General features: G+C 41.8%; 1 protein-coding gene across 1 annotated transcript; it reads left to right on the top strand.

Annotated features, from left to right (window-relative positions):
* The first annotated feature begins 4,923 nt into the window (after positions 1-4,923).
* On the top strand, positions 4,924-20,776 carry ace (angiotensin I converting enzyme (peptidyl-dipeptidase A) 1). Its single transcript, XM_062378880.1, has 25 exons — positions 4,924-5,303; positions 8,242-8,409; positions 8,500-8,587; positions 9,460-9,603; positions 9,685-9,876; positions 10,333-10,430; positions 10,620-10,789; positions 10,959-11,182; positions 11,282-11,426; positions 12,070-12,168; positions 12,888-13,010; positions 13,098-13,303; positions 13,667-13,803; positions 14,013-14,171; positions 15,039-15,126; positions 15,357-15,500; positions 16,102-16,293; positions 16,698-16,795; positions 17,046-17,218; positions 17,508-17,731; positions 17,827-17,971; positions 18,122-18,220; positions 18,475-18,597; positions 18,946-19,130; positions 20,256-20,776. The coding sequence occupies exons 1-25, from the start codon at positions 5,070-5,072 to the stop codon at positions 20,453-20,455; spliced, it is 3,858 nt and encodes a 1,285-aa protein (XP_062234864.1). The 5' UTR covers positions 4,924-5,069; the 3' UTR covers positions 20,456-20,776.
* Positions 20,777-20,788: the final 12 nt, after the last annotated feature.

Raw genomic sequence — 20,788 nt, 5'->3', positions numbered from 1 at the left:
GACATAAAGTCCAGTCTGTCACAGCTCGTTTTACACAATCAGCAGGATCCTTGTTTACTGATAAGGGATAAATGATTACATTTTTTAATAGAACATTTCTTTCCTCTGTCCTCAGCGTCAGCGTTATCGTGTTTATATATCTATACGCAAATTCCCAGGTAGGTGCAAATTGAGATTTTTTGCTTCAGTTTAACAAACACTATATTTTCTGGTATGTAGAAATGGATTAATAGATAGTAGATTCAGATTAGTTTGTTTGTTTTTTATTACAGAAATATAAATATATTCTATATCTGGTGTTTTATTTAATATTCATATAGTATGTTATGCAGCGTTAGACTAGTAGCTCCTTGTTTTGCCTGATTTAATGCACGATGTATACTCACACAGAGACTAGGAGGATTGAACACACTCTCCACACATGGCCCAATGATATGAAATAGAGTGGAGACACCTGCTGTGGCTGAGCAGAGGAAGAACACACTATACTTCCTGCCATTATGTAATTTTCGTCATTGGCCTCAAATGTGATTTTGTAACACACCTCAGTCTTTATCCTGCAACTCGTACTGTTTGCCTTTGTTCCGTCTGGAATCTCAGCACTGTAGGGGACACATTTGTAAATTCGTCTCCAGTAATAAACAATTCATTATGTTTATCCTGAACCGGATACCCCCCCCCCTCCCCCGCTAGATGCACATCAGTCAAGGACGGCACGAACAGCATGTGGCGGTTTTATGGTGTTGTTTACGCAGCCGACCCATCCACGTACAGTATGTGTGAACCCAGCTGAGATCTGCTTGTAGGGAAACTTGACTTCACCATCCATTATATTTAGTGGAAGGTGAGGTGGAAATTCTTCTCTTTCAATCATGTGAAATATCAAACAGGCAGCGCTGTTGGACCAGTATTAAGGACAAAGCACGGCAAAAAAAAAATTACAAGACAGAATTATATTACAGTATTTATTTTCTCCAGTGTATGCACCCTGTGTGTGGCAAACAAGCATAACAGCATTTCTGATATTATATTTATAAACACCCAAGGACACCTATTATTATTATTATTATTATTATTATTATTATTATTATTATTATTATTATTATTATTATTATTATTATTATACGATTCATTAGGCTTGAAATGACACAGCAATATTTTCTTTATTTTCTTCCTAATGACAGCAGCAAAAAGGGAAATATAAATGTATTGCTTAATGAGTCGATCAACACTCTGCATATTGGCACAAGAGCCATGTGTTCAGACTCAATCACCTGAACACTAACCCTCATGTGTCTTCCTCTTTCCCCTAATTCCATAGTTCTTCCTCAAAATATTAACTATTTTTACAATCTCTCTACAGAAGCATATCTGCTGACTCTTTCAGTCTTATCACTTCATATATGCAGGATACATTTAATTGGAATAATAGTAGTTTTGTGCATGGAATTTAAGTTATTCAGTTGTGCATATTAGCGAGTCATCTTTTGCCCCGCTCACACACACATTCACACACACACACATACACACACACACACACACACACAAACACATATATGCTCATATTGGCCCGCAGTATCCATGTCCAATGGTGTGCAACATATACCTGTTTGTGAAGATTGGATGTTCTGGGCTATCACAGCCTTTCCACACTCCACAGACTTCCAATAAAGGAAAAGCCAAATTCAATTATTGTGCCGAGTGTGCAGAATAGACTATATTGTGCACACACACACACACACACACACACACACAAACACACAAAGGCAGCAGTTAACACTCTGTGCGGACACTTTTATTGTCTCTGCGTTCACACAACTGTGAACTTCGATTCCAATCAGTCTCCAGGCACCTGCTGCCCTTTTCTCTAACTTTTATCAGTTCCTGAGTCACTGGCTTATTGTTTTTTGCTCATCCCTGATATGAAATTATTTTTGTCCTTCAACATATCTTTACTCACCCTTTAGACAGTTCTGATGTGACCTCGTCGTGACCGAGCTTCATAGCAGAGCATCACCCGTTCCTATCAGACCAAAGCGGCTGTACTGTATACTCTGTCAATAAGCAGCCAGCCGACTGCAACTCGCTCACATGTTTGTCATGTGCCTCACGTTCTCCGGAGACATCAAAATATATGTGTACAGGAAAACATGGCGTACAGTGTGATCGATAGTGACCTCAGGGCGGCGTGATTGTGGAAGATCTCAGCACAGTCTTCTGGACAGGGTGGTGCGATTATATCCCGTAATCCAAAGATGAACGAGCCGTGACCCTGTCTGTGAGGTGATAATGACTCCTCCTGCCTTGACCTGACAAAGACCACTCAGTCTGACAGATTGAATCTCAAACTGATCACGTGGAGGTTGTCTCAGCTCCAATCAGTGGATATTGAAGAGATTAAGTCAAAGTCGGCGTTAACTCACTCGTCTGACTGACTCAAGGTGTCTGTTACAGTGAATCATAATAAGATCTGTGCCCCGACCTCGTGTTAGTCTGTGTGCGTTATCTGTCATTATCATTTGCTTCAAAAGTAAAATGTCAGCATCATTAGAATTATAGCTTTATCTCACGCAGAGAGAAACGCTTTATCAGCAGAAACACCATCAAAGACATGCTGTGTGGATTTTGATACAGAGACCTTTGCTGATGGATAAGGACCAATTGAACATTATAAAACAATGAGGCATGTGATTATCAAGATTAATAAACACGTTGATTGTCTCCTGACTATTAATGGCCACTATAAAGCAACATTTCAAACACCTACTACTAATACTTGAGTGTTGAAAAACAAGTTATATAATCCATTCACAGTTTAACTCACTAAAGTGTTGTTAACGTTATCAAGATCCTCAAAAATATCCCCCCAGATAGTGTAAGTGGTCCCGGGTAAAGAAAGAATTTGGGATTTGGATGCTTTTGACTTTGACTTTATCAAGTTCTCAAGTTGTATTCTTACCCCTGTCTGTTGGTTTGCGGGAGTGGATCCGTATCCACCACAAAACTCAAATAGACTTTGAAACAATGGCTAACTATATTCATATAAAACATATGCAACGAGTTTCATTTCTACATAGCGTAATATTACAGAGACAGGAATGAGGACAGCAGTCACCAAAAATCTGTGGACTCTTTGTGCCTTGTTTTATAATTATTGTTCAAAGTGTAACTAAGTCAGGGTCGAGGATCAGGTGAATGATCAGCTGGTTGGTAGCAAAAACACAAGCAGCTGAGGGATTTTAACAGTGTGTGTGTGTGTGTGTGAGTGTGTGTGTACATGGTTGTAAAACATCAAAAGGGATCACAAGGTAAATGTGACAGGACGCAGAACCAGTGACATCGGATGGACTCTGAATGAATGTAGCATTTGTATGAGTGCACCTGCAGAAACGGTGCACTGAACCAGGTCACATATTGGAATGCGGCTGTGCAGTGTTTAGGAGGACAATTGTAAAGTGGGGGTGAAGGTATCTGCTTCTTCATATTCCTGGTCTGATGTAAAAAAAAACAACTAAAGCTGCTGTAATCAGTATTTTATGTCAACATGGGCTCAAATGACTGTGTGTCATGTGAAAGTTGCTGCTTGTGATGATGATGATCCCAGTGAGAATTTTCATTTCCTTTCATTCCTTATCTCAGATTTCCTTCAGATGTTTGTAGGGAGTCAGAATAGACCCACCAAGGCCCAGTCCAATAAACATTCCTGTTTATCAACCCTTTCTCACAATGTTAAAGAAATAAAAAAGAAACAGTCCCAAATCCGCCCCCCTGGTTTCGAACAGCACCAAAATTGATTGGGTTCTTCCATGACGCATATCGCATCCTTGACCAAGTTTTGTAGAAAACTCTTTTCCGTCATTTGTTGTGTACACACTTAGTTTAAACTCTCCATGTCGCCATTTGCTTTGTATCTATACCACGTATAGTACAGGATATAGCGTTTCCTGTTAAATCTGCACTTCACCTTCTTTGCACGATAACCTCCTTTGACCCTCAAGGATTCCGTTGGTATAAAAGCGAGAGCAACTCGGTAAACTTGGCTAATCTACTAAGCAATGAATAGAGAGAGAAAAAGATGCACATGTGTTTCTTGCTTCCTGACATGGAGAAAATACCCCCCCCCCCCCATCCATTTACTTTAATGAATTACACAGCAACAAGTAGGAACAACACAAGACGAGTGGAGACAGCTTCCACCGTTTGGCAGCGCTCGATCTCCTTATCCGTCATCTCTCTCGTTTTTTTTCCCGCAGAGGTTTGACTCACAGCATTCTTGCAGGAGTTAGAAAAGTGCACACGAAAATGCACAGTTTGATTTTGCCATTGTGTGTTCCATTGTAATCGTTTTCTTTCCTCTGATTAGGGCGACGTGGCTGTGCTGCATAAAGCCGGGGTTCTGCATAAAAGGCGATTAAACACCCTTTCGCCGTTTTGTGCTTCTATCTCACTTTTCCTGCTAATCTCTTGCAGCCTATTCAGTCCTCAGTCTTCAGTCCTGTCAACCCTTCCCATTTGATTCCCCCTGTCCCTTCTCTTCTTAATTCCCCCTCTCTTTATAACTCCCCCCTCCCTCTGTTGTCTCCAAGCTGAAGGAGGGAACTGAGAGCAAAGTATGTGGAGTCCCTCCCCAGACACTCACCCACAGAGCTGGTTACAGTGGATCCTCCACTCTACAGGCAGGCAGACAGGCGGACTGAGCTGCAGTGTCATATCTTATCTCTCATCTTCGACAGCAACCTAGATCTGATCAAGGATAATGGCGCAATCTCAATCCTGGCAGGCTGGTGGACGGGAGGAGGAGGGGATGAACATGTCCAGTGCTGTATAGTGGTGAGAGGGACGGCTGCAGTAAAGTGTGGGCAGGGTTAAACTGGCACTTAAAAAGAAGCTCGCTTTGGCTTCTGTGCATTTCACCAGCAGCCAGGCTGGGAGACAGATCAGGGAGCAGTGAAAAGAGTAGATGATATAACCGCTCCGGGGCAAAGGCTGCGCTCTCACTTCATTAAAGCAAGTAAATTTTAGCCCTAAGTCCTCCACATTAAGTTTTCTTTCTTTGGTGGCTGCCAGCCATGGGCACTGGTATGAACAGGTTTCTGTGGTCTTTGCTGCTGCTGCTGCCAGCCATTGGACTCTGTGTGGCTCTGCCAGATCACTGGCTGCCAGGGGAATATGCAAACACCAAGGAGGATGCTTTGAAGTTCCTCGATACCTACAACGCTACTTCCGAGGAGGTGTTATTCCTCAGCGTCTCCGCCAACTGGAACTACAACACCAACATTACAGACCTCAACTCCATGCTTCAGGTAGGACCTCTTGTGGAGTATTGAAGTTAGAGGGTGACTCCTTAGCTGAACCTTCCTCTCATGCTGACTATAATTGGGCCCATTTAGATCAGTTCTTGGCCGCGCTGACACCTCGTCACCACAAATGCATGCGTGGTTGAGGGTCTCTGTGGAGCTTAGCCCTGCCTGATTTGGAGATCACTCCTATTCATGTCTCTCCAGAATTACATGCTCAGCTTCCTCCCAATCTAGCCAACTCAGCTTGTGTGTCAGAGAAAATAGAAAACTGATTTGAACGCCTGTTGCGCGACCGTCTTCAAGCTTTGAATACATTTCCCTGGGGGGCTTGTGTGCTATTATGTTTATTTAGTAGTTTAAAGGTCTGTTGATATTTTCTACATAAAACAGCTTCTCCTGCAGTAAGAGTCTCTGTGGTCCAATGTGACATAAACTGCAATTGATAAAATGCCTCTGTGTTGCAGGAATTTCAAAGTTCAACTTAGATTAAATGCAAATTTCGGCCTCAACTCACCATGTGGCTGAGCAGTAAAAAAAAGGGATAGGGAGAGCAGATACCGGCATGAAGCAGTAGAAAAGTAGTTCCAAGCAGCAATCAATAAAACCGCGGTCCACACATGGATATGTGTGGCCAGAACAAGTGCACTCAGTCCACACACATTCCTCCCTCTTGTGTGCTTGGACAGCTGTCACAGCAGAACATCACTACGCTGGGATCTGGTCAGCTAATGGACTGAACAGATGTAACCACACCAGTGTCGACAGGGTCAGGCTGCAGAATGTGTTCTGCTCTCCAGCGTGCATCCGGGACGAAGAGAGAAAGATGAGGAGGCTCGTAGTCGCCATGCATGAGCGAGTTGTTTCTCTTTTCCTTGTCTTTTCAAAGATGGGATCAAAGTGAGTAAGAGCAATGATTTCGATTCATTGTGGACAGCTTCACCAAAACCTTATCCCTCACAATGTCTAACCTCTAACCTCTGACCTTAACCTAACCACATTTCACATCTAAACACTAACCTGAACCAGGAGCTCAGAAACAAAGTTTTGCTTCATTAGGACCGGCTTTGATCCCCATGAGGTTTACTGGTCCCTACAAGGTTGGTGCTTATGCTGAAAAAGGTAGAGGATCAAACTGAATACGGATCAGTTCACAGGCTTCTAATCATGCTGAATATCAAAGTAGAAAATCAGCGACTGACATCCTTTGAAGCCCAGAATAAAATACCAGCCGCCTCCACGTGTCACAATCAGTCCTGAGGCTCAGTCATTAATTTCTTTGCATACCGCCATTTTTTTTATTACTGGAATATGAAGTTTAAGAGCTTTTATTCTGAGGTGAGTTCGGGAGAAAGGTTTAAAATTCAAAAACTCGAAACTATTAAATACTAACTTTAGTGTATTAAACTGGAAAGACCAGCTGCACACACAGGCTATGTTTTAAAAGAGTGAACGAGAAAGAAGAATTGTTAATGGGCAAGACAGTGTAACATTTATACAACACACCTTGCAGCTTGTGTAACAGAAAGACCTTGAGTGAAAGAAGCTGAGGAAAAAGGCGTTTTGGCCTTATCTTTATAATTTGCAGAGAACAGGATTATCTGAGTGGACAGGCAGTTGTCGGAAGGCTGGAAAAAACGATTATGAAAAAGACAGAGATTGAGAGGAAGTGCACAAAGGTCAGAGTTAATACCTCAACTCACTGTCACCAGTTTTCCCTCCTGCAGCCTGTTATTTCAGTGTCGGCTCTACGCCAGAATGAAAACATAAAACAGGACTGAAGCTAGGGCTCTGTCAGGTTAGATCAACTAAACAGTTTGATAAGACTAATCGTATAGAATTGCAATATTTGCTCCTCTTCTGGGAAATAAAACAGCACGTGCTTCAAGTTGTGCTGTAGATCATTGCAATGTTCAGCACATACCATTCCATTCAAGAGCCCATAGCAGCCTTGACTCCGTCCAGCACTGACATTATACATTGAAAACGTTCATATGTCGTGCGTGACCTTCCAGATTGCCATAAAGAAAAACTCCCACTTGAGCGACAAAGGCTTTTTGTTCAAATAAGTTACTTGGCACAGGGTTGTTTTGCGGCAACGTCCTTTTCCTTATCGATCCCAGAGGAACGATGTGTTCGTACAGCTATTTGGGAACACAAATGAAGACATGTTGACAGAGTTGAATACCAAGACTGAGACTGTGAGGCTCTATGAGGCAACGTAGTTCACTGCTAAGAACAGCAAACTAGTAAAAACGACAAATGATGTTGTGAGAAAGAGTCTAAGCTTCACCAAAGCTCAACAAGTGTCTGCACGTCTGTATCGTATTGCATGGTCATCCATCCAGCATTTGTTGAGACGTGTCAAGTGTCAAGCTGCCGGTGGCATCGTTAAGGGAAAGTCTGGGAGTAACCACAATCGGTCGGATTCAACCTGTACAATGTCTGCATGAAATTTGTGCCAGTCAGTTTGAATAGTCAATTTGAGTAGGTGAAACCCCGAGCACTGGAGAGAAAGCACTCAAGTCATTCAAATGTATCCTCTGAGCACCATGAATCGCCCTCCCAAATTTAATAGCAATTAATTGAATGGCTGTCGAGAAATTTCAGTTAAACGTGAATAATAGATCTGGACAAAACATCTTGGGGTCACCACCATCATCAGAGGTCATACTCTGAGGAACGTGAAACTCTGTACAAAGTTTCATGGTCATCCATCCAATGCTTGACAACATGTCTGATATGGGCATACTCAAATCAAGCGTTGCAAAAATACAGGAAAACCACAGTCTTGTCACTTTGGGCTACATTTGCTTGTACAACAGACTTGAAGACTTAGGTTAAATATTAAATAAATATTTGCTGACACCTCTTGGCAAGCCATGCTGAATGGGAGAGATCCGACACATCACCGTCATTCACTTCCTTCTCCTCTACCCATTAGGTAAATGCATCACTTGATGATCAGGCGTTCGCTGAAGCCTGGGGCAAGAAGGCCAAGGTCGTCTTCACTGCAGAGGTCCTCAGCTCGCTCCTTCAAACAGACAGGAAACTGATGGAAAATATCATGCTACTGGGTGTTGCCAATCTGCCAGTGGAACAACGAAAGGAGGTTTGTTTTTATATCATCTGGCAGGAAAATTTGCTTTGTAATATTTTGAAGATGAAAGAATCTCCTCACGTCTCTTTTTCTTGTCCGCAGTACAACACCATTCTCAGTAACATGGACAATATTTACTCAACAGCCAAGGTGCATGTGGACCCAAACATAAGCTGGAGCCTGGAACCTCGTGAGTATGCGCAGAACAAAAAATACAGGGCCTGAGGCTGAACATGCACACATCTTAGAATACAGACGTCAATATGTTCCCTGAAAGAAACAGGAACACAGCAGCGTTAGAGGAATATGTTTCAAGTAGCGTGGAGGGGGAAGTCTATAGGAACAAAAACAGATGTAAGTGGTTGAGATGTTAATCGCCTCTTGGAAAAGTAACAGAATGGGCAAAATGACTTCAGAGAGGTCTCCAGAGGAAGTGGTATGGATGTGCCCATGAGCGTCGAGTAAGACGCGGCAGAAACAACATCAGAGGCTTTTGAGACTTTGAGACATGCATCATGAACAATGGCCGTCTGCTTTGTCAGGAACGGCTCCCAGAAATAATTGTGAGAAAGGCTCGCCAACACACACACACAATACGACGAGTGGAGCAAAATGTGGTTAAAGAACAGGTTGGAAACACAAATAACCTCATCAAGGTGCAGTGCCCATGATAATGGTTGGTTTAATCCTAGAAACACACTGGAGCAGGGTTACTCAAAGAGTCAGCCGCACCCTCTCACTGAAATAACAAACAGACTGTCAGCTATCTCCGTTTCCACCATTCCAACTATCTCAAGTGCTCCTCAGCTTCACCTTGTTCCTATTCCTGGCACTTTAAAGTCAAATGTTGTTTTACACTCGGGGTATCATGGAGTTGTCATTAGTCAGAGCTAATCTCTTGGATAAATGTGTGTCCATTCTGGCCTTTTCCTGCTGATAGAATGTGGAGCACGAAGTCGTCAAAACACGGATACATCTTAATTGTTTTAGGGAAAATCTGGATATTTTGGCCATTCTCTTAATGACTGAGGGTGTGTGGCATTTTTTTAAATCCATTTGCAGATCTCACGGATATCATGGCCAACTCCAGAAGCTACAAGAAACTGCTGTACGCCTGGGAGGGCTGGCACAACGCATCAGGTGTACCGCTCAAGAAACTCTACCCCACGTTTGTAGGGCTCAGCAACAAAGCCGCTCAGGCTGATGGTAAGAACTTCCCCTTCACCTTTGATATTGAAAGAATAAAACAAAAATACAGAAAGAACACAAACATTTTGTCCTGTTTAGGGTTTGCCGACACTGGAGCGGACTGGCGTTCATGGTACGAGACTAAGACCTTTGAACAGGATTTAGAGAAACTCTACAGGACCATTGAGCCCCTCTACCAGAACCTGCACGCTTTTGTGCGTCGCCAGCTCTACAACCAGTACGGACCCAAGTACATCAACCTTAAAGGACCCATCCCTGCCCACCTGCTAGGTACAGCACATCCTATTTTGCTAACTCTGATAGGTGGCATTGGGGGTAGATTTAGATTTTATATCACCTTCTTTGTAAATATTTAAGTTACATCAGACTGGTTGTTAGAAAGGTTTTTTTATAGTGTTTTCCTGTAATAATTAGAAATTAGATTTTAGTTAAAATTTTCTTAATAAAGCGTAAATATCATAAAAATACAATAAATGTATTTTATTAATAAAATGTTCACATGCAAGATAGTAAAAATGTTTTCCTTGATCTGAACATTATTTCTGTCCATCTCTTTATTCTCCATTCTTAGCTTCAACAAAGATATATTCATAAATTAGCCTGTAAAGTAATTAGGAATGGGATTTGATAAAATTATATAATAAATGAATCCGATTCCATATCTACTTATAGACTCTGAATCCTGTCACAGTATGTTTTTCACAGTTTTTTCTTCCTCACTCTCAGGAAATATGTGGGCCCAGACCTGGAACAATATTTATAGTATGATGATCCCGTTTCCTGACAAACCCAACATTGATGTGACTAATGAGATGGTCAGACAAGTAAGTGTATTGGAAAGACTTTCTCCCACTGTGACGGAATATTAGAAAATTAATTTATTTGTTCTTGACCTCAAAAATGCTATACCACAAATCAGGAATATCTGGAATCCCACTGGTTTCTCTTTGTAGGCAATTGTAGTTTTGTCACACTTTTCTAAGGTGGAGTGTGTAACTGTTTCCTCTTCACAGGGATACAACGCCACGCACATGTTTCGTGTGGCCGAGGAGTTCTTCACTTCTCTGGGTTTGGAGCCGATGCCTCAGGAGTTCTGGGATGAATCCATGCTGGAGAAGCCTGAGGGTCGAGAGGTGGTGTGTCATGCATCTGCCTGGGACTTTTACAACCGCAAAGACTTCAGGTACAATTTAGCATCAAGTTCATTATTTACTGTGTCATACTCTTCATGCAGTGTACAGCTTAAAGATTTACTTTTATTACTCGACACAAAGATCCTCGCATCCACAGTGTATAGCGCTCAGACCTGTTGCTCGTTTTAGTTTCTTATTTTGATTCTTCATTCTACTTAGGATCAAGCAGTGCACCACAGTGACGATGGAGCAGCTCTTCACTGTTCACCATGAGATGGGGCACGTCCAGTATTACCTGCAGTACAAGGACCTGCCTGTGGGCTACCGTCGCGGAGCCAACCCTGGTTTTCACGAGGCTATTGGGGACGTTCTGTCTTTGTCAGTGTCCACACCCAAACATCTAAAAACCATTGGCCTGCTGAAAACTGATGCCTCCGACCCTGGTAAAGAGACTTAAGCAAAAAAAAAAATGAAATAATATAAAGCCCAAGCCGCTCAAACACTGTCTCTTTTTCATGCTGCATTGTTTTGTTTCTCGACAGAAAGTGATATCAACTACCTGTTGAAGATGGCTCTGGAGAAGATTGCCTTCCTTCCCTTTGGCTACCTCATCGACCAGTGGAGGTGGGGTGTGTTCAGTGGAAGCACTCCCCCGGATGGGTACAACTCTGATTGGTGGTACCTCAGGTAGGAGGTATATACTGACAAAATATTTCACCAATTTTAGGGGAAACTGATTTGCTTTCTTGCAAAACTTTAGATGAGAGGATCAATACATGCTCAGTAGATCCGGAGCAACAGTATCATTCATTTGGGGTTATGCTTATGTCCACCGGATGAAATTAAGTCAGATTTTCCCTCTCTGTTTGCTCTTTTTGGTTTCCACCCTCTCCTGAGTGAATAGAGCTCTATCTTATAAATGCAAATCTGTGTTTGTTTGGTAAACTGCTTTATGGTGCTGAGCAGGTAGTTTGCAGTGCATTTTAAAAGTGCGTTATTGCTGAAAACTGACTGCTGTGACCAAAACCAACCAACTATGAAAGCAGAGAGAATGAAGCCCGGCTGGCTGCAATTTTTAAAGATAACAAACAGAATGCTTTACAGCTTTTCGAGTGAATTTGCTGAGCAGCAAATTCACTACCAGCATGCAAACTGTGGTGTATTCGTATGTCTGTGAAGTGAGGGGTTGCAGGAAACAGAGCACACATATCCAGCTGATACTTAACAACAATAATTAAAGGTTGAGTAATTTCCCAGGACTTATGTAACCGCATGCCAGTGTGCTCTGTTTCGTCTCATCTGTTTCTTATTTTTCTTATTTTCTTTAAAGGACAAAATATCAAGGCATCTGTCCGCCCATCAGACGTAACGCGGATCACTTTGATCCTGGGGCAAAATTCCACATCCCTGGGAACACGCCGTACATCAGGTAGCATCATGGTTTACCCACACCGCAGTGTAACAGCAGGGATACAGATAATTGTGTGAACAAAAAATTGGCAGAAAAGAATGGCTGGCGAGCCGAGGATTAATGGCCTGTGTGTGAAATCCTGTCATTTGGTTGTGGTTTTAAACAACTCAACAACCCCACAATAGCAGGAAGCTTGTTGCAGAAGCAGGGGGGCCTTGTTATGAAAGTATCTGACCCCTTTTTCTTAAACAGTGTCGAAAGACAGTTAGTCAAATGCACATTTAGTTAAACACACAAAGACACTCTTATGGTGTTAAAGTATCAGGCCTTTTGAAAGATCTTAGAATTTCTAGAAATATAATGAAAATATGAAAAAAGAATCTGTCTATATCTATAAGTAGATGACTCAATTGAATTCCTTCTTAGCCTTATACTTGGCTTAGCAACTTTACTGCACATAATAAGACAGATACTTCAGGCTACAGCTAGCAGACATATTTTAATATTATATTAAATTATAAAAGGAAATAAATATCACATATAAGGCTACGCCAAAAGTCAGAAAGAAAGGTAAAAAACAGATCATATTAATTTGTATCGTTATTTTGGTGTAGTATTATTAAGTATTTATTAAAATTTTTCCTTGTGTACATTTTTCCTTGTGTAAATAAAATAGTCTGAAATGTTTAAAGAGGAGGAATATGGTGAATGTGGTGACAATCTTTTCCCCCTTGTAGGTATTTTGTCAGCTTCATCCTGCAGTTCCAGTTTCATCAAAAACTATGCGATGCAGCCAATCACACTGGTCCTCTGCACACATGTGACATCTACCAGTCCAAAGAAGCAGGCGCCATCTTGAAGTACGTGATTGTATTCACTTGTTCACAAACAACCATAATGCTTGATGGGATCAATAAAGATTAATAATGTCTGTTTACTTCCAACAGGAAAGTTCTCCAGTCTGGCTCTTCCAAGCCTTGGCCTGATGTGCTCCAGGAGGCAATAGGCACCAACAAGATGGATGCTAGCTCACTGATGGAATACTTTGACCCTATTGTTAAATGGCTTGAAAAGCAAAATGTAAATGAGGAATTGGGATGGTCTGACTTCGACTGGGTTCCACCCGTACCTGAGGGCTACCCTGAGGATATTGGTAAGACCTGACTGTCAGCACATCCAATAGTATAAATCAAAATTACTGGTTAACTAACAGGCTGATATATATAAGTAGAAGAAAGTAACAAATAATAAGGAAATTGGATGCATTTGTTTCTTCTGCATTAGACAGATTTCTCACAGTCTGATCCAAGATTTTCTCTACACACACAAACAGAACAGTGGTCTACTTCTTTGACGCAAACACATACAAATATGAAAACCCAAATTATAATTATAATCCAAACATCATAATTTAGCTAAAATACGATGGGTTTTTCCGGCTTTTAATAACGCCTATCTTGATTTACAGCGTGCCTCCTGCATTTGAGCTGATTTCTCCTTCTCTTTGTTTACCCAGGCAAGAATACAGACGAGCTCGATGCAACGACACTGCTGGACGAGTACAACAGCACAGCCGAGGGTGTGTTGAACGCCTACACCGAGGCCTCCTGGAAGTACAACACCGACATCAATGAAGCCAATAAGGAAACGATGGTGAGACCCTCTGACCGACTCCACTATGATTACCTGAACATTGAATCAATCAATAAAATGATTGCTAAATCAAAACAATGTGTCAATGAATCAGTCATTGATTGAGTCAGTGAGTCACCAATCAATGCAATTCATTTAATCACACTGCTTCCATTTGGCACATAATGTTTGAACAGGAAGATTAAAGAGTTTTCATAATTCCTCTCTAGCTTGAAAAAAGCCTGGAGATGGCAGCCCACACCCTGAAGTATGGACAGAGGGCCCGTCAGTACGATACTACGGACTTCCAGGACGGTTCGGTCAAACGCATCATCAAAAAACTCAGCGACATCGAACGTGCCGCACTTCCCCCGGCAAAGCTGGAAGAGGTGTGGTGGAAATGGTTTTAATTTAACATATTTTTATCAAGACCGAGAGGGGGACTTGAATAGTTGAGCATCACAGAGGGCAAAAAAATTGCATTTGGAACGCAGACAACATATAAAAGTGATAACCCATATGCAGACATTTTCGGTGGTGGACATCATCTTGTTAGCTAGAAAACAAGAAAAATTGCAGCTATTGTAGCACAGAATACACAAATTAGCTCTTTATATCTAATGTCCTTCATCTGCAAAAGAAAAGAAAAGCCTTTTTATGTTTATGTTACTATTTTCTAATTAGGCTTAATTGACTGAACATTTGAAGTCAAATAAGGTGCCTGGAGAAGCCAGTTAAATTAGTCTAACATTAGCCAGTAGGCTGTGCAGCGTCATTAAGGCTGTTAAGTACATATTTCATAATTACATTTTGATGAAAGCTCCAAGGTTATCAAGTGGCTAATGCTTGCCCAACTTGAGCTGGGGAGATTAAACAAATGATCATTTGATGTTACCCCATTAAATAAACTAAACACAAATGAGTCAAAGCGAACAATTTAATTATACTGTGGACACAGTTGAGACCTGTTGTTCTACTTGGGAAGCGCAAATTTGTTTGCCTTTGTTTGTTTGTTTGTTTGTTTGTTAGTGTGTGTGTGTGTCTGTGTGTGTGTGTGTATGTGTATGCGTGTGTTTGTGTTTGTGTGTGAGTGTGTGTGTGTGTTTGTATAGCGGTTTTTCACATTTTCACTCTTTCTCTTGCGCGCTCATATCCTCAACCCTATATTTGAGCCACTATAGAGAGCACCTGCAGAAATGTGATTGCTGATGATTTTGGCGTCATCTAATTTTGTCCGGACACTTTTATTTTGTCAGTACAACACTCTACTGTCCAACATGGAGACCAAGTATAGTGTGGCTGATGTCTGCAGGGATGATGGGACTTGCCACCCATTGGATCCAGGTAAGACTATGCCTATATTTTTAAGCGACATACATTTAGTTAATAAGGAAGTAGAGCCTAGTAGTACTTTATTGTAAAGTATTGTTTGATAGTTATTACAGTTAGCTACCTTAAAATAATAATACCGATAATTATCACTTTGCAGGGATATGCTTAGTATTTAAAAGACATTGTGCTCTGCCACACTGTACAGTACCGTTGCTGTAATAAAGGAATGTGCTGTGTTTCAGATCTCCAGAAGATCATGGCAGAGTCCAGGGATTATGATGAACTGTTGTTTGCCTGGAAGGGATGGAGAGACTCTGCAGGAAAGGTGCTTCGTCAAGATTACAAGAGATATGTTGAACTGGCCAACGAAGCTGCCACACTCAATGGTACATGACCTCAAGTGGATCCTTTTAAATCCATCTTCTCCCTCATCTATTTAGCCTGATATAAAATATATCCAAGCCATCTTTAGATCAGATCCGCAGAGAGAGGATGGAGAATCGGAGTTGCTCTGAAGTCAAAGATAATGTGGTCATTTTAAAGTGGTGCAATTAAAGGGCCATTATTGACCACTTCCATCAGTAGGCTTCTTATATTGATTTAAGTGAGAATATTGAAAAAGGTTTCATGTCCATATACTCAATGTGAAACTACTCCAAGCGGATGGTTAGCTTAGCTTAGCTTAGCACAAAGAGTGGAACATGAGAGAAACAGCTAACATGGCCCTGTCCTGTGTTAACAAAATCGGCCTACTAGCAATTTGGAATTGGCCAAGCTAGTTTTGGACTCAAGCAAGGCCAAATTTGGACTTAGCAAGGCCAGTTTCGGACTTGCCAAGGTCTGCATCAATCCAATTGGAGAACATAAACGAGAAGAAGGACTCATCATTATTACCTCATAAGCGGTATTGCTCAGAAGACATGTTTGCTAAAAACTCAGCACTACCTGCATGACCAACCCTGTATCTATCCGTGGTGCGTTCCACAGGTCATGCTGACAATGGGGCCTCCTGGCGCTCCCTGTATGAAACCCCGACTTTTGAGGAGGACCTGGAGAGTCTGTGGAAGGAGCTTGAGCCTCTCTATCTGAATGTACATGCCTATGTTCGCAGGGCTTTGTACAAAAAGTATGGCCCAGAGCACATCAACCTGAAGGGACCAATCCCTGCTCATTTGCTCGGTAGGTAACAAAATTGAAATTTCTTTGAAAGAGCCACAGCAGCTTTTGGAATGTATTCAAATCAAATTTGTTTTGATTATACCAGGCTGTCAGTAGTTGAGGCTGAGGTCACTTAAGCCAGTATTTCATTATGGAATCCAAAGGATTTAACACTACAGCCAAAAACTCTCCCTTCGTGTGGGTGCATACTCCCATAGATGTATTTGGGTTTAGATGGGATTTAATTTGCTTTCAGAGGCATCAAGCATGAGATAGTGTTTGACAGTTCCTCACAGTTAGGGATTGGAACGACCCACAGTCACAAATCCCACTTGTGTAAACACTGTCAGAGCAGAAGATGACTTACCCCATAACTTCTTAGACTTAGAAATGGGAAATTTGAATTCTGTTTTCTGTCCTTTCAGGTAACATGTGGGCACAGACGTGGTCTGGCATCATGGATTTGGTTATCCCCTATCCACATGCCACGCAGGTTGATGCCACACCAGCCATGGTGGCACAGGTGAATGGACTCATGAAGCAGCTGTTGCATAATGATCACATCTGCACACATGAATACCCAAGGACTCAATCACCTATCTCCCACCGCTCACATCGCAGCTGTAGGATTAGTTTGTTTCAGTTAAAATGAGACTCAAAGTGGACGCTCATGCAGAATGTAGATATATAAACAGGATTTGAACTGCATTAAATAAGTGCAGTGTCGCTGTTTCTTTTTCTAATTGTTGATGTTCATTCTTTTCCTTGGTCAGGGCTGGGATGCCATTAGAATGTTTAAGGAATCAGACAATTTTTTCACCTCTCTTGGTTTGATACCAATGCCACAAGAGTTCTGGGACAAGTCCATGCTGGAGAAGCCGTCTGACGGACGTAAGGTAGTGTGCCATGCGTCGGCATGGGACTTCTACAACCGAAAAGACTTCAGGTTAATCCTTTTTTATTGGTTTTTAATCATTGTAAATCAAATATATGTACAATACTTCTAATAATTTGATTAAGATCTCTTTTGCAAGTAACACCTGAGTACAGCAGAACTAATTATAGCGATGAGATAGAGAGCGGAAAAATCAAAGACAGCTCTAAAAGTGATGCAGAATTCAAAGTCAAAATTCATCCGGTGGAACAAAAACCTCAAAGTCCTGTTCATTTTCAGTACAGAGATTGTAAGAGTTCTGGGTTGTTTGCTGTAATTATTGCCTTGTCTGTGTCTCCAGGATCAAACAGTGCACTGTTGTGACCATGGATGACCTGATCACGGTGCACCACGAGATGGGCCACGTCCAGTACTTCCTGCAGTACAAAGACCGGCCCGTGTCCTTCCGCGACGGGGCCAACCCTGGGTTCCACGAGGCCATTGGCGACGTGCTGGCCCTCTCTGTGTCCACGCCCAAACATCTGCAGAGCATCGGCCTTTTGGACAAAGTTGAGAGCAACCACGGTGGGAGACCCTGACCACTAGGTGTTCTGCAGAAGAATGTGTCGTTATAACAAATGTTCAGCTCATGGTTAAGCTGTTTCTCTCCTTTCCCCCAGAGAGTGAAATCAACTTCCTGATGAGCATGGCACTTGACAAGATCGCTTTCCTGCCTTTTGGCTACCTGATGGACCAGTGGAGATGGAAAGTATTCGATGGACGCATCCCATCCACTGAGTACAATAAGGAGTGGTGGAACCTCAGGTAAAGTTCACCAGCACTTTAACAACTGCCATATTCATTGTTTGTTAGCTGAAAGGAAATAACGAGTGAGTGGTTTATCGTTAAATTAATTATTCAACCCTAAGCGGAAATAAAATCCATAGTATACTCTTCCTTTTCTTTGCGCTGCAGAATGAAATACCAGGGGCTGTGTCCGCCTGTTGCTCGCACTGAGGATGACTTTGACCCCGGTGCAAAGTTCCACATCCCTGCTAATGTGCCCTACGTCAGGTAAATCCTCCTCACAGAACAAACCTGCTGGCTGATAAATGAGTCCAGATAGACTGATAACTGCTTCAACTCACTCTAATCAGCCGGTGATAAGATATAAATGTGGTAAAACATAATGTGCACTTACTCACATGGCTTGCAAAAAAAAATCAATCGCCATTACGAGCAATTGATGACACAGCTCTAGCTTGTTTTTCCTTTGGTCTACCGGCATTGACGCGCGGTCTAACAGTACTTTGCTGAACGTCCACCAGGTACTTTGTGAGCTTCATCGTCCAGTTCCAGTTCCACCAGGCTCTGTGTAACGCTGCCAACCAAACTGGGCTTCTCCATAACTGCGATATCTATAAATCGAAAGAAGCTGGGAAGCTGCTCGGGTTAGTACACACATACACCCTGAAGTACAACCACTGGACATTTTTCCACAAAGGAAACAGTGAAACATGGAAGACATCAGAACAATCAAATCTAAACTCTTCACCTTTAAAGAAATATACATTCATACCCGAACTGACCAAGAGGAGAATGTAAAGCATGTTTTATTTCTTATTCTATAAAGATATTACATAATTGTGACACTGACGTTAAACAGCTGAAAGATTGTAATTGTGCAGGCAGTGAAAACGCTCTTCATACCATGTGTGTAATTATCTCTAGAACACATCTTACTACTGATCCCTGTCGTCCCCGACCTGCTCCCTGACCTGTGTTGTTGTTGTTTGCAGTGACGTGATGAAGCTGGGCTTCAGTAAGCCCTGGCCCGAGGCAATGACCATGATCACCGGCCAGCCCAAAATGAGTGCCCAGCCACTCATGCAGTATTTCAAACCTCTTATTGACTGGCTGGAGGTAGAGAACAACAAGAACAACGAAATTCGCGGGTGGCCCGAGTACGCCTGGAACCCTTCAAGTATGTCCAGCACATTCAAGGCATCCACACACTTTAATACTTCATATGCATGAGTCTATTTACTTGAGGTTTGTGTGAAGCAAGTTCTCTAATCTGCTAGCCAAATGATTCTTGAACTCCTTCCCAGGAAAAAGGCTCACAGAGGACTTCATTTTGTGTTTCTCCTCTGCTGCATCATAGAGTGAAATCAATCTGCGGCTCCTCTTGTTTTACTGATGAGATCCTGCTGAAAGGATGTTTAACAGATTAGATTAATGAGATTCTAAGCAACGGGCGCTGGGAAGAGATAGATGCACAAAGGAGACCACAGCTGTTGCAGGAGAGATCGAGAAAGTAGACCATTCAATTTGAAAATATCTCCTTTATCTAAATAAGAGTTTTTTCTTTCCTTCAGATGACTTTTGCTGACTTCAATTTGTATTAGGTGGCATTTACACGATACTCAAACATTTGAGACATGTGTTTTGTCAGGATTATTGAGTGTTAGCAACTGCAGCAAAGAGCCCCCTAGAGGCAGCTGTTTCAAGTTGAATGAAAAACTAAGAAAAGTTGCATCTTGTCTCAAGTGTACTTTTGTGTCTTTCCTGATAATTTGCAGACAACCTCAGTAGAGACCAGAACAACAGAATATTTGTACCCACTCTGGGGCGTCTTTGGTGTTGAGTATTTATTTTATGAATTGGGCTCTTGTTGAAGACAAAAATGTACATGTTGGTGGTATCTGGCACTGTAAAGGCAACTATTACTATTACGCTTTTATGAAAGAAAAATAAATTCTCAAGACTCAATTTCATTTTTATATCCATTGATCTTCAACCTTCATGAATTATTTAGCAAACAGGTTTAAAACTTCAACAGTCATCAGAGGGCAATCGAGAAGCTTTGGCTTCACCCTTCGGGAGCTGTTGTGTCTTCAATATCTTTATATTATGTCTATCGTACTTTTTGCAATGTTTAAATAGCTGCGTCAGGCTATCCCGCTTTAAGTAGGCATTTGTGGACTAGTTCTGAAGATCACTGAACTCCCCCTTGTGTAGAATCAGGTGCTTTCCATATATATTTAGTGCAAGTTCGTGATGATCAATCCTGCACGTCACTTACGCTGTGTCTCGTCTGTGTGTCCAGGTCCAGCTGAAACTAAAGCAGCTACAGTGGACTTCCTGGGAATGAGTGTGAAAGGCCCAAGTGCTGTAGCTGGACAGTGGGTCCTGTTGGCCATTGGCATGGTCCTCCTGGTGGCCACCATCATATTGGCCAACAAATACAGGGTGTCAAGGAAGCAGGGAAAGTCCTTATCCATGATGGAGCTCAAGCAAAAGGACTAGTCGTCAATGACGGCTGAAGTAGGACTGGACTTACTGTAGGTGGAACAGTGCCAACCTCAACGTGAATGTGTTTTGTGTACTGTACAATGCTTCTGATCAAATCTGCTTTTGTTTATGTGCTGCCTCCCTAGTCTTGTATATTTTCTTTGCCTATGCAAAAGCACAACACTATTTTGTAATTTATTTGTTATATTTGAATGTTTAGGGAGAAGATGTTTAAAAAATGAATGTAAAGTTGCTATATGTATAAGCCTTATTGAACCTTTGATTTTGTTTTTTGTAAAATTTCAGCATTTGTACAAATAAAGAGATGAAAGATTATTCTGCCTGTGT

The sequence above is a fragment of the Platichthys flesus genome, chromosome 20 (assembly GCF_949316205.1).
Source record: "Platichthys flesus chromosome 20, fPlaFle2.1, whole genome shotgun sequence".
NCBI lineage: Eukaryota > Metazoa > Chordata > Actinopteri > Pleuronectiformes > Pleuronectidae > Platichthys > Platichthys flesus.
This window is presented reverse-complemented; position numbering and strand designations above follow the sequence as displayed.

What these genes read in the sequence shown, in the direction of transcription:
- ace (XM_062378880.1), top strand. Translation starts at nt 5,070, where the DNA reads ATGGGCACTGGTATGAACAGGTTTCTGTGGTCTTTGCTGCTGCTGCTG. An exon ending in AACTGATGCCTCCGACCCTG is followed by an intron (nt 11,183 to 11,281) that starts GTAAAGAGACTT and finishes GTTTCTCGACAG; the next exon opens with AAAGTGATATCAACTACCTG. An exon ending in TCTGATTGGTGGTACCTCAG is followed by an intron (nt 11,427 to 12,069) that starts GTAGGAGGTATA and finishes TTTTCTTTAAAG; the next exon opens with GACAAAATATCAAGGCATCT.